This window comes from Rhinopithecus roxellana, chromosome 7 (genome assembly GCF_007565055.1).
Source record: "Rhinopithecus roxellana isolate Shanxi Qingling chromosome 7, ASM756505v1, whole genome shotgun sequence".
NCBI lineage: Eukaryota > Metazoa > Chordata > Mammalia > Primates > Cercopithecidae > Rhinopithecus > Rhinopithecus roxellana.
In genome coordinates, this window is record NC_044555.1 from 2069909 (window position 1) to 2086566 (window position 16658).

The 16658-nt window shown below is 40.0% G+C and overlaps 1 protein-coding gene across 5 annotated transcripts in view; it reads right to left on the reverse strand.

The window, feature by feature from the left end:
• DMD (dystrophin) overlaps positions 1-16658 on the reverse strand; it is a 2245117-nt gene that overhangs the window by 100090 nt on the left and 2128369 nt on the right. For all 5 annotated transcript variants that reach the window (XM_030933724.1, XM_030933725.1, XM_010376798.2 and 2 more), the window contains one exon: positions 9965-10039. In XM_030933724.1, coding sequence (XP_030789584.1) covers positions 9965-10039 — 75 coding nt within the window. The remainder of the gene's footprint in view (positions 1-9964; positions 10040-16658) is intronic.

A 16658-nucleotide genomic window follows, 5' to 3' on the forward strand; every position in this document is an offset into this window, starting at 1 on the left:
TCCATGCTAATGACAACAGTAGGATAAAACAGAAGCACCAAAAAGTTGGTTAGTGGGAAAAAAAAAATGTCTCATGGTGCCTGTATTCATCCTGTAGGTCAACCTGGATATTCTATGTTGATGTATAAATAATTCTGTGATCTGATTAGCACAGAAACAGAAAGAGATGAGTAATGGTGGAAGAACTGCTGCACGTTTGCTGAGTTTTCTTGCCCAGGCATGCCATTCTATAGGCAACTTGCACTTACGGCTGAAGGACCTCCCAAGCAAATCTTTGCACTTCAAGAAAGTCAATGCACTTTGATGTAGTTGTCTGTGCAGTAAGGGTTAATTCTAGAGAGGCTGGAGTTGGTGCGAGAGGCCTTGCTAAAATATCTACACAGTGCAGAGCCCTGGTCAAAGCACTTTCTTTTCAAAATGACTTACTGTGTTGAAGTGTAGCCACAGGTTGCAGGTTATCACCAATGTTTATTGCTAACAATAACACTGACCATTTTTACCTGGGCACAGTGAGACCAATGGAAGCCCATGAGTTTGAGGCTGGTTACACAGGAACAGTACGCCTAGGTTACGGGCAGGACATAAGAAAGCCTGGCTGAAACTCCAATTTGTGCTCCCTGGTTTCCAAGGTGTTTTGTGCTCACATCAGTAGCTCTTGTTCCAAGAGAGAAAATGCATCTTGGTGTGGCTCTTGTAGACAGAGGGCAATTATAGCTTGTACCTGTCCTCTCTGGACCCTGTGCTGTGAGGCAGCCTGTGGCTGTGACACTTATTCTGGTTTTAATGTTGTGGGTATATTGCATCCTTTTTCTGCAAAGAACTCTAGATTCGTAAGCACTGTCATTTGGGTCCTGTGAGTCCTCTGTAGCAATTGAACCCTGTCTAACTGCCACTGTCAGGGCAGTGAGTGCCAGAAGCAAGATTGTTTAAAACACCTCCAACTCATTCTTAGCTCAAAGTATGACTAAGGCATTATTTAGAAAGAAAAAAAAAGATGATTCTGATAAAAGGGATGAAAAAGAATCTTTGAAGTTGCTCTACAAGCTACCCTTGGTTGGAAGTAACACAGGCTTTGAAATTGGTTACTGATGATACAACTTTCTAGGGGAATCTGGAAGTGACAGAACTTGAACCTAAGGAGGTAACAAAATGGATTAGGAGGCAATTGCAAACTGATGGCAAGACTGCTAAAAAAAAAAAACAATTCCTTGGTTGGGTTAGCAAAAGCTAATGTAAGTTCAGAATTTCTTTCCATTGGGCTTCACCCTCTCTGGCCTGCAGGTGGAGTCCCAACCATAAAACCAAAGCAACTATCAGTTTTGATAAATGGGCTACACCTGTGAGACCAATTACAATTAAAAAGATAATTCAAATTGGGCACTTACAGGTATTCCCTATGTCACTACAGTTTTCTTTTTTGATGCCAGACCTAGTAGTCCCTGAACTGGGGCTACAATTAAGAGTTTCAAAGACTGGTAATATTCCAAAATAAGATACTGTGGCTATTAGTTGGTACTTAAGCACAAGAATTCTGCAAGGATCAATGGAATGGATTGCTCCTTCCCTGTCCCTTGCCTAATTGAAGCTGTCACACAAATGTTTTGTCACCTAGTGGACAGGCTAGCACCATTTCTTTATATGGGGTTATAAACCCCATCATAAGCTGAAAATATCTTAAGTCACAAATGCATTTAATACACCTAACCAACTGAAACTTACAGCTTAGCCTAGCCTACCTTCAATGTGCTCCCAACACTTACATCAGCCTACAGTTGGGCAAAATTATTTAGCAACACAGTACACAGTAAAGTGTCAGTTGTTTAGCCTCATGATCTTGTGGCTGACTGGGAGCTGAGGTTCGGTGCTGCTGCCCAGCAAGGGGAGAGAGTATCATACCGCATATTACTAGCCTGGGAAAAGATCAAAATTCAAATCTAGAAGTACAGTTTCTATTGAATACATATCACTTTGCATCACTGTGAAATAAAAAAATTGTTAAGTTGAAACTTCACAAGTTGGGGACTGTCTGCATTGTGTGTCTGTGTGTAGCTGGGGAAGAGGTTTGGCTTAAAATTAATGATAAAAGGAAAAAGGTGAGATTGTTGCAAGGGGAAGGAAACCACCAAAGATAGTTTTTTCTTTCTTTTTTGTTTGTTTGAGACGGAGTCTTGCTCTGTCACCCCGGCTGGAGTGCAGTGGCGCAATCTCGGCTCACTGCAAGCTCTGCCTCCCGGGTTCATGCCATTCTCCTGCCTCAGACTCCCAAGTAGCTGGGACTACAGGCGCCCGCCACCACGCCCAGCTAATTTTTTGTATTTTTAGTAGAGACAGCGTTTAGCCAGGATGGCTAAACCATGTTAGCCAGGATGGTCTCGATCTCCTGACCTCGGGATCTGCCCGCCTCGGCCTCCCAAAATGCTGGGATTACAGGTGTGAGCTACCAAGCCCAGCTGATACTTTTTTCTTTCTTTCTTTTTTTTTTTTTAAGGGAAAACCTAACATAATGTTGCTGCCTAGGAAGAGGTTTAAAATAAGAGAATAATATGCTCCCTTAGTTTAGACTCAGATGCCTCTTGGGGTGGAGGACTCTGTTAAAACCTCCTCCTCCTTGAAAGAGCCAAGATGTGAGTGGGAGAGTCAGCCAACCTACCCAACACACTGGATGATGAGATGGGAGTTCTAACTGCAACTACAACATCATGGAGCAATATTAATGTGGCTTTTGGTTAGTATTCGTTAATGTCTTTTGGTTCTTCTTTCACAGGACATATCTGTTATTAATCATCTGTGTCAGGAAATACCCTGAGGGAATATTTACCCAGTCAAATCTGAATAACAATGATTTATAACGATCTCAATGAACACTGTGTGGCCATTAATTGTGATGATGGAAGTTTAAGAAAGGTATTGGGTATGTGGTAGAAGGTTTACATGCTGTATGTTTCATCTGTCATAACATTATGTGTTTAAAAAAAAAAAAAAGCTATTTGCCCCATTACTCTGTGTGGAAAGCTATTAGTGGGTGGAGGGACAATTGGGACAACTTGAATCAGTGACAGATATTTAAGTTGAATTTGGTGGGCCTACTTTCCTGAGACTGAAAAGCTAGAAATTTGATATGGATGGCTACAGAAATTTCTGTGACATACCCAAACCAAAGTCCTTTTAGGAGTGACTACTATTCATATGATTTTAGCTTAGTCACATTTTTGTGTCTCATGTGTATTTCCCATTAAAGATGTTATTTCTGAATGGCAACATGTCTGGTAGACCAAAGGGCATGAATCCACTTGAAATAAAAGAAACGAGGGAATTAGGAGCTGGGCTAGAGATACGTGGCCAGGTAGAATTTGCTTTGAATGAGAAATGATAAACTGATGAAAAAGACTTCCTAGTGCAAGAAGGGCACTTCAAGGGCATCCAATTCCAGGAGGAAGGATAGGGATGGCAAGTTGCCAAGGTTGATAGCTGGAGAAGGGAACCAATAATTACTGGAAAACAGAACCTACTACGTATTCTTTAACCTCTTTAGCATCAAGACTGAGAGACAACCATTCTTTCCCTAGTGGGTAACAGTTAAACAAGATTACAGTATTTTCCCTGGGAGATAGACGGGTCATGTTATGAGACCTCTCTTGGGCACCAGTATCTGTCAAACCATATAAACTGAGAAAATTAGTTTGGCCATGTCCTCAAGATGTCTTAAACTCAGAACTAACAGAGACATGGCCTCTAACCTATGTGAAAAATAATACATGGTATATGGAAAAAGTAGATTTTTGTAGGAGAGGGGCAAAATAATTACACTGGCCTCTCGAGACCCCCTTGCTGTGGAGGCAGCCTGTGGCCGTGGATCCATATCCTGACAGTAATGCTGTTGTAATGTAGCCTTTTCTGGCAATAGAGCATGGATTTGTAAGCCATGATATTGTGGGTCCTGAGAGTCTTCTTTAGCAACTGAAGCCTGTCTAATGTGACCCCTGGTGCACTATGAGAAGGTGAGGTGCATTTACAGAGAAGGTGGTGCATTTTTCACCTGGTTTGTCATGGTGAGGGTGAGCCCAGAAACTGTGACTATTCACACAACTCCAGCCTGTACCAAATCTCTATAATGTGTGCTTTAGTTGCTGAATAGAGGCAAATTGTTCTCTATTTCTTATTGTTTGCAGAGTATTTGTCACACTTATCAACTGCAGTATATTTAGCCCTGTGGTTTGGGCTCTTTCCAACCCACCACACATTAATAAACTAAATACACTTGGTTTGTTAAGTGCATTTTTATTTCTGCTCTTACAAGTTGGCTATCTTTTTAATTTTAGAAGCCACACACCTATGGAATGTCATCAGAACTACAAAGGAAGAAAGAAAATGCCTAAATTACCTTCTTCATAACTTTCAATGGGGTATCAGCTATATGAAACAGTTTATAAATCCTTCTTACCAAGATTTTGTCTTTGTTCCTGCTTTTCTATCAAGTTTAATTTTCATTCACAATGTGTTGAGAGGCAGTAAGGAGTCATGCAACATTTAACTGATTACAAACTGGGGACATTATAGGCCAACGGTGATGCTCTCCACTTAAATAGTGAATTCTCTATAGTGGATACAATTGGGTTATTTGGCTTTCTGCAATATGGAAACATTGATAGGGAAGTGAAAAAAAATAAGAGCAAGTGCTTCATAGAGGTGGAAGTGCATATTTCCAAGGCATCTGTAACTCAGACTCTTCATTGGCATCAGGAAATCACTGAGATAACATCATTCATTTTCCTTAAAGTTCGAGTTGGTGGAGGCGGCCTTTGGTAGGGAAAGCTAGCCAGGGCAAGTTTTATTTGCCTGTGCCACAGACTATAGCTCTTTATCATGGCTTTGCAGGCTTAGAAATGACAAAAGCCTGGGAGCTAAATCTGAGCAAATATAAAATTAAGAGAAAATTCTTAAATCATATATTGAAAGCAAGTAATGTGACCACACATATTTTCAATAAAAGGATTGGGTGAACTCTTCATTCTATAGTCTTACTATATATGGCACCCTCCTAGCATTAATGAGAATTACATACTTAATTTAGAGAAATACACCTTAATGTTGGCATACTTGAATTTTTTTCACATATTAGAAAAGCCAAGCTCAGAAAGGAAATGCAGAGAATTTCAAATTGATTTAAAAGTGAAAATTTAAAGAAACGATTCTACATTCAGAGCTTACCTTTATTACAAGGTTATCACCTCAAATGGACAAAATTTTGTATATTATTAAATTCCCCCATTTTCCCAATGTTTATTGGAAATTATAAGTTGAAATGACAGACAATAAAACACATATGTGAATGGAATTATTTTTTGAATGGGAAAATCGAATAGTGCCTAAATCCAGGGTGAAAATGGACATTATAGAAAGGAACAGTCGTTATAAGGTTTTCCATCTGGTCTATTTCTGTTTTTTTTTTTTTTTTTTTTTTCATAGTATAAACTGGAACAACTGGTTATCTTTTGAACTTTTAGGATCTCACAGGAATATTCTATAGCACTTCATAATGACCCAGTGCCTAATTACTCCTTTATTAAAGGGAAACAGTAGCTCTGGGATGGGGCAGGGGCAGGGGCAGGGGCAGGGGCAGGGGCAGGAGAAGAGAAAGAGGCAAGACAACTTTCTCTATTCAGCCCCCTGACTCAATCCCATCCCAAACGACTTTTTCCCAGCTGTGATGCATTAACAGGTCCTAAGGAAATCCTCGACCTGGAAAGCCCTTTAAACGCCAGTTAAACTTGGCAGCTATATAGCTGAAAAATGCTAACTTCAGGCTACAAGGAAATGGAAGCCTTGGTTTACTTTCATTCATGCATTCATTTCATGAAAACATATTGAACCCTGCTGTGTGCCAGGTTTTGTGCTAAGCATCGGGGATACCAAGATGAAGGGAAAAGGCCTAGTCTCTCTTTCCAAATAATTCCACTTCTAAGGCATTTCTTCTCTATCTCCGTGTAAGAACCATATGCCAGGTGACTCCTTGACTATCTTATTGCTAGCCTCTGCAGATCCTCTGGTCGAACCCCTTTATTTCTGAAGACCTGGCAGCCAGGGTTCATGGTCCTTCTCTTTTGCCCAGTTTTCGCTACAATTCTGCATGATTTCAACATTGGCACAGGGGACTCATGCATCACTCTAGCCTCTCAGTTCCTTAACCTGCTATTTCACCTCCATGGAAATTCACATCCACTCTACGTCTGCCACCTACTCAAATAGCCATACCCTAGATCTGATCACCTGAAACTGTTCCACCTTCGAAATAATGTTCATCTATGATTCTCTCTAACCACAACTTCTTGACCTTCAGTTCCTTTACTATTTCTTCCCCTCCCTCCCTGAAGAGTTAGCCTTTTCATCCCTCTACCTCCTCATTACCAGTTTCCATGTGCATTCACAGCTTCTCCTACCCAACAGGGACTTGTCAGTATCATTTTAATCACTCTTTTGCCCAAATCCTCACTTCTCTTGCCCAGCTGTTCTCTGCCTACCCCAGGACAAAGCATGTGGCTCCTAACTGCTAAGTGTGCCTGGGGAATACCACACCCCTGCAGACTGGTGCTACCGTGAAACACTCAGCCGCCTCTGGGTTCACAGAGCTGGTTTTCAACTGCCGTCTCCCTTATTCTCCACAAAGATAAGCCCAATTTCATCATCTCCTGCTGTTAACTGCATTGCAGGAAAATCGAAATACAAAAAAACGGAAGCTTTTATAGTAAGACATCCCTCACCTTGCTGCTACCTGGTTTCTTAGTTACGTGGACCTGCCCATATCCTTCCCTCGACCCCACCCATTACAGCGGAAGAGAGGTATCTCTTCCCTCCCTTGGGCTCGGGATTACCTGCCCATATTTTCTGAGAACTCACGTTATTTATCATCTCCTTTTGGGCCAATAATTGTAATCTCACCCTGTCTTCTCATACTGATATAAATACATTCCCAGGAATACTATATTTTTGGCCTGCATTTGATTGAAAAAAATCCACTTAAGTTGACCCAAGCAGTTCAAACCCATGTTGTTCAAGGATCAACTGTACATATATATATATACACACATACACACATATATACACACATGCACATATTTATATACACATATTGTGCCACATAATGACATCTCAGTCAACAATGGACTGCCTATATGACAGCGAGCCCATGAGATTATACTATATTTTTACTGTATCTTTTCTATGTTTAATTATGTTTAGATATACAATACTTACTATTGTATTACAACTGCCTACAGTATTCAGAACAGTCACATGCTGTACAGGTGTATAGCCTAGGAGCTATAGGCTATCCCATACAGCCTAGGTGTGTACTAGGCTATACCATCTAGGTTTGTGTAGTGCACTCTTATATTGACACAACAACAAAATTGCCTAACAACACATTTCTTAGAACGTATCCCCATTGTTAAGCAACACTTGACTGTACATACATTTCCATTAACTCTTCAGCCCCCTGCAACTAGCTACCACCCCACTCTTCTCCCCTTTATAAGTAAATTTCTCCAAGATTCATTCATACCATCTCTAATTCCCCACTTTTGGTTCACTTTTGAACTCACCACACCACTTCCACTGTGCCTCTAAAATCTCACCAAGGTTACTAGGGACGTTCCTGTTGCTAAATCCAATGGGCACTTTCCACAACTTTATCCTGACATCCCAGCAACATCTGCCCCTGGTGACGGGTTATTTCTTTCTTCCCATGGAGTATGTGGCATCATAACCTCTTGGAATTTTCCTTCTTTCCTGCTGGCCACTCCTTTGCAGTCCCTTCTGTAAGTTGCTTATCCTGTGTCCTAAATAACTTCCCTTCTCACTCTACACTTTCCTGGAGCTATCCAATCCTCTCCACGGTTACAAGCAGCACCGACAGGCTCATGATCCCTAAATATTGTTTGTATATTTCTCCTGAGCACCACAGCTCCGTGTCTAACCTTACCAGACAAGTCCCCATTCACCTGATACTCCAAGCCAAGCACCTAAGTGTCTTCCTTGACTCCCTTTCACCCACCACATCAAGCTTGTCCAACCTGTGGCCTGTGGGCCACATGCGGCCCAGGACGGCTTTGAATGAGACCCAAATGAATTAGTAAACTTTCCTAAAACATTAGGAGATTTTTTTTTTTTTTTTTGCGATTTTTTTTTTAGCTCATCAGCTACCGCTAGTGTTAGTGTATTTTATGCGTGGCTCAAGACAATTCTTCTTCTTCCAGTGTGGCCCGGAGAAGCCAAAAGATTGGACACCCCTGTACCACATAAAATGAATCACTGAGGCCTGTCAAATCCACTTCCTGAATATTTCTAAATTCTGTCCACTTATCTCCATTACTACTCTGCTAATTCAAGTCACAACATTGCTGGTTTAGATTACTGCAACAGGTTTCTCTCCTGTCACTCCCACAGCACACCAATCCATACTCTGTTCCACAGCAAGAATCATCTTTCTAAGTGACAATCTGATTATATCACTCCCAGGCCAAATCTCCTGACCTCTAAATTCCTTAACTTGGGTTTTAAAAACCTTGCACAATCTGCTTCCTGCTTCTCTCTCCAGCCTATTATTTCACAATAGATCTTCCCCCTGGAATTCTGTACTTTAGCCATACTGACATATTTTCAGTTCCTGAATGTGTCATGCTTTCTCTGGGCCCTTCGGTACATGCTCTTCTTTCTGACTAGAATACTCTTCCTAGAGGGAGAGCTGCTTACTCTTCTAGACTTACCTAGCTTAGACATCACCTCTTCAAACAAACATTCTCTGAATCTCATTCCACACAGTTAGCTGTTCACATAGTACTCCATTATCCCACTGTTGCACAACTAAATATATGACATTGAAATAAATGGTCTTGGAAATAGAGACAAAATCACTTTTTTTTTTTAACCAACTGTAGACATTCTTAATACATTATACATATATTTGCTTAAGTCTACAAATTTTATGAACATCCTGGTTATCCCTTGTTAGACTGTAAGTGCCATCAGAGTAGAAACTGCCTGTTGGGCCGGGCACAGTGGCTCATGCCTGTAATCCCAGCACTTTGGGATTGGCTGAGGCAGGTGAATCACGTGAGGTCAGGAGTTTGAGACCAGCCTGACCAACATGGTGAAACTTCGTCTCTACTAAAAAATACAAAAATTAGCCAGGCATGGTGGTGCATGCCTGTAATCCCAGCTACTTGGGAGGCTGAGGCAGGAGAATCGCTTGAACCCAGGAGGTGGAGGTTGCAGTGAGCCCACATTGTGCCACTCCACTGCACTCCAGCCTGGGCAATAGAGCAAGACTCCGTCTCAAAAAAAAAAAAAAAAAAAAAAAAGGAAACTGTGCCTGTTTCATGGGCATGTCATCAATGCATACAGACCCTCGGACAATAGTAGAGTTGTACATAAACTATCTGATGACATGATAGAGCTGTGTAACACTTCAGGATTTTTCCACAGATGTATGATAAAAAAGGAGGAAAGCAATTCTGTCATTGTTCCTCTACCACATCATTCATCTGCACGTTGGCATGCAAGCTAATAAACCACACACATCTATGAACTTTGGTTTGGATCAGATAGTCACAGTCTTCTAATACTAAGTACATTTTGTAAAAAGAAAAAAAAAAACAAAGGTAGAACAAGGAGAGATAGTGCAAGTTTCACAAAGGTAATTATGGATGCCAATGCCAGTAGTTGGAAAATAAAAATTATCAATATCCTAATTCAACATCAGTAGCTGAGGAATGGTGACAGGAATGATTCTAAAAATAAAACAAAACATTCTAGGCAAACTCCAGGCCAAGGATGCATTAAAGAATGAATTCTATGTTGTAACAGGAATTGTGACAGCTATTTCTCCCCTAAGTAAAAATGTACCCAACCTACTTTTTATTCTAAGCAAAGACAGTATCAAGCTCTTCAAGTACTGGCCAATACTTACAGCAAAGGGCCTTCTGCAGTCTTCGGAGTTTCATGGCAGTCCTATAAGCTGAGAACCTGACATTATTCAGGTCAGCTGAAAAGGGGGAAAACAAAGATCATTTGTTATTCCATCAGAAAACATAGACAACTCCCCACCCCCCACAGTGATTTGCCAATAACTACAACCACCACAAAAATAGCCTAGAAAAAATACTGTGTGTATGCACCAAGCTTTCGGAGGTGAAAATTCTGTTAATGTGGGAAAAGAAAAAATAATTCCTTTTGCCCTTTGACAATCAGGAAGGCTAAGTTCTGTGAAGACTATAGTGGTATAGCCTGAAGGGCATTCATGTAGTCCTGTTTCCAAGAGGAAAGAGATGGACAGGCATTATTTTTTTCTAGAAAGTAATCTGGATCTACTGTAGTGAATTTTTGCTGCACAAGATCAAAGAGAATAAGAAATACATTATTTAAATAGCTCTAAGACCTTAATCAAGTGGCAATATAACATTTTTTCTGACTGTAGAAGTTACACATGCTCACTTTGGGTAACTTAGACATTTTATACATATATATATAAAATCAAAGAAATCATCCACAAGCCCATAAACTCAAAAATAGGCACAACTGGCTGGACTCAGTGGCTCATGCCTGTAATCCCAACACTTTGAACGGCCAAGGTGGGAGGAGTGCTTGAGGCCAGGAGATTGAGACTAGCTTGGGCAACACATTGAGATACCATCTCTACAAAAAAAAGTTTATATAAATCTTTCAAACAGGCACTGTTAACATTTTGGGTATTTTTTATACAATATATGTGTCTATGTGTGTGATATGTATTTAAAAGTATAATTAGAATTAAAATAAACATTCGGCTCTATATTCTAAGGTACAATCATTCTAATGTTCAGCACAGAATAACAACAATATATGTTACTGTGGTTTCTGCAGTCACCGGTCTATCAAGCCCTGACTCACGTCACCTAGGAGGAAGCTATATTTAGATGATGTTCTTACTCAAGTCTGCACAAGCCTTGATAGATACTGGGCTACATTTATTTCAGGAACCCAGCTCCAAAAAGCTCCTTGAAGACAAGAACTCTGTCACCTACTTCTGTCATTTTTCCCAGCAACTTAATATGCAACTCCTCTCTGAAAAAGCTGTTTTAATACAGGTCATGGGCCGATTGACCAACTGAATGAATCAATAAACGAAAGAAAGAAAGAAAGAAAAAGTACACTGACATACATGACTAACTGCCATAATCAAATGGCACCTACGAAACCAATTCTAACAAGGTGTTAGGAAAGGGCAATAATTCAATCCATATCCAAGTCACTTGGGTCAACATTTTCAGCTTTATGGCCATTGCAGAGACCAAACATAAAAGCCTGAATTTAAACTAGGGGAAAGAAAACGATGTTTATAATTTAAACTATTCAGCATACAATTTTGTTTAAAAGACTGGAATACCAAATGTTGGTGAGGATATGGAGCGACTGGAATTCTCAGACACTGCTTGTTGGGAATGTACATCAACTTTGGGAAACCAGTGAGGCAGTTTTTTATGAAATTAAACATACATGTATATTATGACCCAAATATTCTTTTCCCAGATATTTGTACAGAATAAAAATGTATGTCCACAAAAAGATGTGTACATGAATGTCCATAGCAGCTTTATTCATAATAGTCAAAAACTGGAAACCAACCAATAAGGTAATGGATAAACAAATTGTGGTAAAGTCATTCAATGGGATACTACTGTGCAATAAAAAGGAACTAACTACTGATAATGCAACAATGTGAACTGATCTGAAAAACATTAAGCTGGTAAAAGAAGCCAGGCACAAAACAGTACATACTGTTTGATTTCATTTATATCAACTTCTAGAACAGGCAAAACTCAGCTACTATGCCAGATGGTAGCCTGGGGTGTGGTGGGAGTAGGTAACTGACCTCAAAGGTACACAAGGGTGTTTTCTAGGTGATCGAAATGTTATATCTTGATTGGCACGGTGGTTGCACAAGTGTATGTATGTATGTGTCAAACCCAACATGTACACTTAAAATGAAAACATGTTGTAGTGTTTATGCCCTCAAAAGGTAAATTTTAAGAGTCTTTAAAAACACTCACATGAACAGTATGCTATGATGTATGTGTGTGTTAGCTTAAGCTACATTGTAGGGGTGGTCAGTTGTCTTAATCAGGAATGAACTCCAAGGGTGGTTGGCCAGAAATTAATCAAAAAGCCTCAAGCCAGAAGCAGCCACTGTAAGTGATTGTTATATTTAGCTCTTATTATACCAGGGGTTTCATTAATTATCCTAATTAATGTTAGACGGGCTTGTGTTAGTGATATTAGTGGTTTGTAAAATATGAGGATTGTTGAGAAACATTTAGAAACATTCCCTGCCTTGACATTCAGTTTAAGAAGAATCCAGTAGGTTCTCCATCTTTAGAAATGGTGCCCTAGGCTGAATTCCAAAATGTCCAGCTGTGGTTCACTGGATTCTTAGTTGTCAGAATTCAATTAGACAGTTGAGGGAATCTTGCTGCTAGAACAATGGTTCTCAAACTTGAGCAAACATCAGAATCACCTGGAGTGGATAGTTTAGAGATGCAGATTTCCCAGACCCCACCTCCAGATTTTCTAATTCAGTAGGTCTGGGGAGGGCCTGGGAATCTGAATTTCTAGCAAGTTTCCAGGTGATGCTGATGCTGCTGGTCCAGGGACCACACTTTGAGAACCACTCTAATAGAGGACTGTGGCTTGTGCAGATTGTGAGCCTCTGACACCCAGCACCCCAAAAGACGGAACTGTGACTTCACTGTGTCTCTGGCATAGGCTGTAAGATTGTTTTGTACCCACTGGCTAATAAATGCTCATAAGTGACAGAACTTGTTCTGAGACTTGCTTTCATTATAACCTGGCAGCCGAGAGGTAGTTAAGAGGGCAGCCCTCACCTACATCTAACCACGGATGACTACCAACACCTATTACAGAGAACCTATGTGGGTCCTTGTTAGTTAAAGTGTGATTTGAGGAAGAATAGCATCAGTATCTGCTTGGAGCTTATGAGAAATGCAGAATCTCAGGCCCTACCCAGATCTGGGAAACAGAATCAATATTTTACTAAGAGCCTCTGGTGATTCATTTGGAAATGATTTAAATGCAAATTTTAATAAAGTTTCTTGTTCCATGTTGTTAAACTTCAAGTATAAATTCTGTACACCAACCTGTGTTGTCTTTTTTCTTTCTATCTTCCATTTTGTGGGCTTTTATTAATAGATTATTTAATAACTACTATAGTCAATTACACCAAAATCTCCCCTCTGGGATATATCTGTGAGTCTCTTGTTTATGAGGAACACCAGTAAAAGGTATTCAGTAAATTTAAAGCATGTTGGAGTATCTTGAAACGCTATACATACCGATTGCTTCTTGAAGATAACTAACGTTTGCCTGGAGACTGTCCTTTGGTGAGCAGAACTAGATCTAGTTGGGTCCCTTTAATTGTCCTTCTTTCTCTCTCCCCTAAAACATCTGGTTCTTCCTTTGTCTCTTTTGCCCAGTCATCATTGCTTGCTTTTTAAAGTGGTCTCAGCCAACTCATGGTATGAGTTGTCTTGTGGCATTAATCCGTGAGAAACCAATTCCTGTCCTCCCCTCCAGATTGGTACAACATCCTTCACCAGTACCATCGAATTTTTCCTATACTTGCTAGTGTGGAGTTCCCTTACACACACTCATAATTGAGTCCCTTTGGCTCTTTATAAAAAGCAATGTAGAGACGTGGAAATGCACTTTTGGTCAAATACAGATCCCTTTCCCGTTAACACCAGCCTGTAGCAGTTTCCAAGGGATAAGCATCCAATCCCAAATTTTCTTTCATTCCTTTACTTATACAAAAGTATTGAGTGTTAGTTTTGTGCCAGCCAAACATCTTGTAGAAGATACTGGCACAAAGTTTCTCTTCTTTTTTCCCTTTCTAATCCTCCTTCTCCACTGCCTCTTAACTCATGTGCCTAGTTTCCTATCATCTTTCTTCTTTCATAGAACAATTCCTCTCTTATGACCCCAATTCTACCCTCTTTTCCTATTTTCCTGGTTCTATCCAGCATTCAGAACAAATGGTCTAAATGAGGTCACAAGCTCCATCCAAATCTTAGAGTTCATATCAAGAATTGGCAAATTCCAGTAGCTAGAGATCCAAGTGGGAGAGGCAAGAATGATCTGATTCTTTCAGGGCATGAATATTAGTGTGGAATAGTATCAGAGACAAGCATCTGGAAGGTTCCTGCTCTAGCGGTGCTCTCAGTTTCCCTAAAGCAGTTCAAACTTTCCTTCCTTCTAAATACTTCTAACTATGACACATTCTGCCTCTAGTTAATCCTCCCTGACATCTTTTCAGCCTACCCCCAACCCACTGCAGTGAATAAGCCTTCTGCCACCAGTTTTCTATGCACCAAAGTCCAATCCATTCTCAAACAGTGATTCAGGCACACCAGAAGAAAGTAGCAGGGAAAATGTTTAGTTTCCATCACAATGCTACCGAAGCCATATAAATGTATATCTGGTAACTGTCAGTGAACTGCGACGGAGTTCTGGTGCCCTAAAAGTCTACTACTCAAGAGAGTTAACTGCCTGTGTTGTTTGAGTCCGCATGTGTTGCTAGGAGTCTGCAGCACCACTCCCTCTGGTTTACAGCTGGAAGAGATAAGTCCCTGCCTTATGAAAGTGTGTAGGATGCATACAGAAACCTCAAGATGCAATACAGCTGTGAACAATGTGACACTGTCCTGAGCTAAAAGTTGGGATGACTGTGTAGTGAAAGTATGTATGCAGTTTAATAAAGCTGAAGCCCCCTATTCCCGTGCCCCATGAGAGACTGGCCTCCACTTTCCCTGGGAGCTTACTTTCCAGGACTCTGATCCAAGTTGTAATGAGCTCACTAGCTCTCACAGCCGGAACTCAAGAGGAGTGAGACTATCCAAGAAACCAGTTACGCCATGTTTCCATGGCAGCTGGGAGAAAGCGCACCTCAGAAGGGTAAAAATGCTGAACTGTACATTTCTCTTCATAACTTGTATTATTTTATCTAGGGCTGGTTCTAGCCTATGAATAAAGAAATCTAGAAACGTAAGGAACAAGGGCAAACATCAAACCACTTACCTTCTCACGTTGAATTTCCAACTACTGAAGTGATAGCCCATTCATCTTTTATTTTGAAACATGAAACAAGTAATAGGCTTCTCTTGCCCCTTTGTTTACTCTATGCATTTTTCTTGACTTTGGTAAGTATTTCTGTTTTATGACTTTCACTTTTACTCTGTGTAAAAGTAGCAGGTGTCAAAATTCACCAGAAAAGAGGAACAACTGATCAAGTTTGCATCACAAATCTACATGTTACATGCTTTTGAAAAAATAGCGAGAAACACATCAGCATTTTAAAGCCATGGAAGCATTCCAAAGATATTACAGAAAGAAAACATTAAGTCCCTTCATTTCAATTTTATAGCTGGTTTCTGTCTTTTAATAATACTATAAAAATCCTACTATCTCTGACTGAACTGAGGTCTAGAATTTAAAACAAGGAGTGTTTTAGTCTATCTTTCCAATGGCTTGTGGAGACTTTTTGGAAAGGCCTGAGGTTTCAATATGCCTATCTATTAGCTAGAAAGAATAATAATGACCTCATTAACTTTATGAGTGGAAAGAGCTGTACGGCTAATGATTATTCCAACACATAAATTGGTATAGTGGTCTTTGTTTCTTCATACCAACTCTATTTCCCAGAAGAAATTTAATCCAAATCTCCCAGGTGATAAGTGAAAAATAAAATTTAGAGCACATATGCTTTTGGGGGAGTATTGTTCTAAATTCAGTGTTTGGCATACAATATGCATTAAACTACTACTGCCTGCCTATTTTACTAATTTTCCAAATTTTCCCAAGAAGCCAAAACAAGGCAGTCTCCCCACATACTCCTATTATAGAAAGGTGGCATATTTTAAAATATAATAATATGTCTCCAATTTTCCAGTCTCACTCCTCCAAAGGATTCTAACGGACTTTTCACATGACAAGTATTATTCTTGCCAGCTCAAACTCACTAGAACAGACAAGAACCATGGATCTTAATGAGACTTGAGATAAATTGAGTAATTTAAATCAAGTCTGTCTTGAAAGCAAATTAAGCCAAAATATCCAGGCTTCAGAAGTCTAGAATTATTGGGAGCTCTTCAAGAACAGACCAGAAATTCTGGAACATAGCTTTAAAGAATTAGCTGAGAGAAGAGAAACACTAACACATCATACTTGGTCTGTAATTTTTTAAGATATATTTGAGGCCTCTTAAAATCTAAACTCGTAAAAACCTCATCATCAACATAGAGCTTTACATAAATGGGGGGAAAATAAACCTGTACACAGATAAACAGGAATTATGCATTCATATTTGGATGAAGTACAGAAAGTACAGTCTATGAATTTATAATTACTATCAAGTTATGTTTCCAGATGTAAAATGGTTTTACTTATTTGTCACCAATGACTTTCTGAAATTCTTCTAAGAAATGAAGGAGAGGGCCAGGTGCGGTGGCTCACGCCTGTAATCCCAGCACTTTTGGAGGCTGAGGCGGCTGGATCATGAGGTCAGAAGTTTGAGATCAGCCTGGCCAATATGGTGAAACCCTGTCTCTACTAAA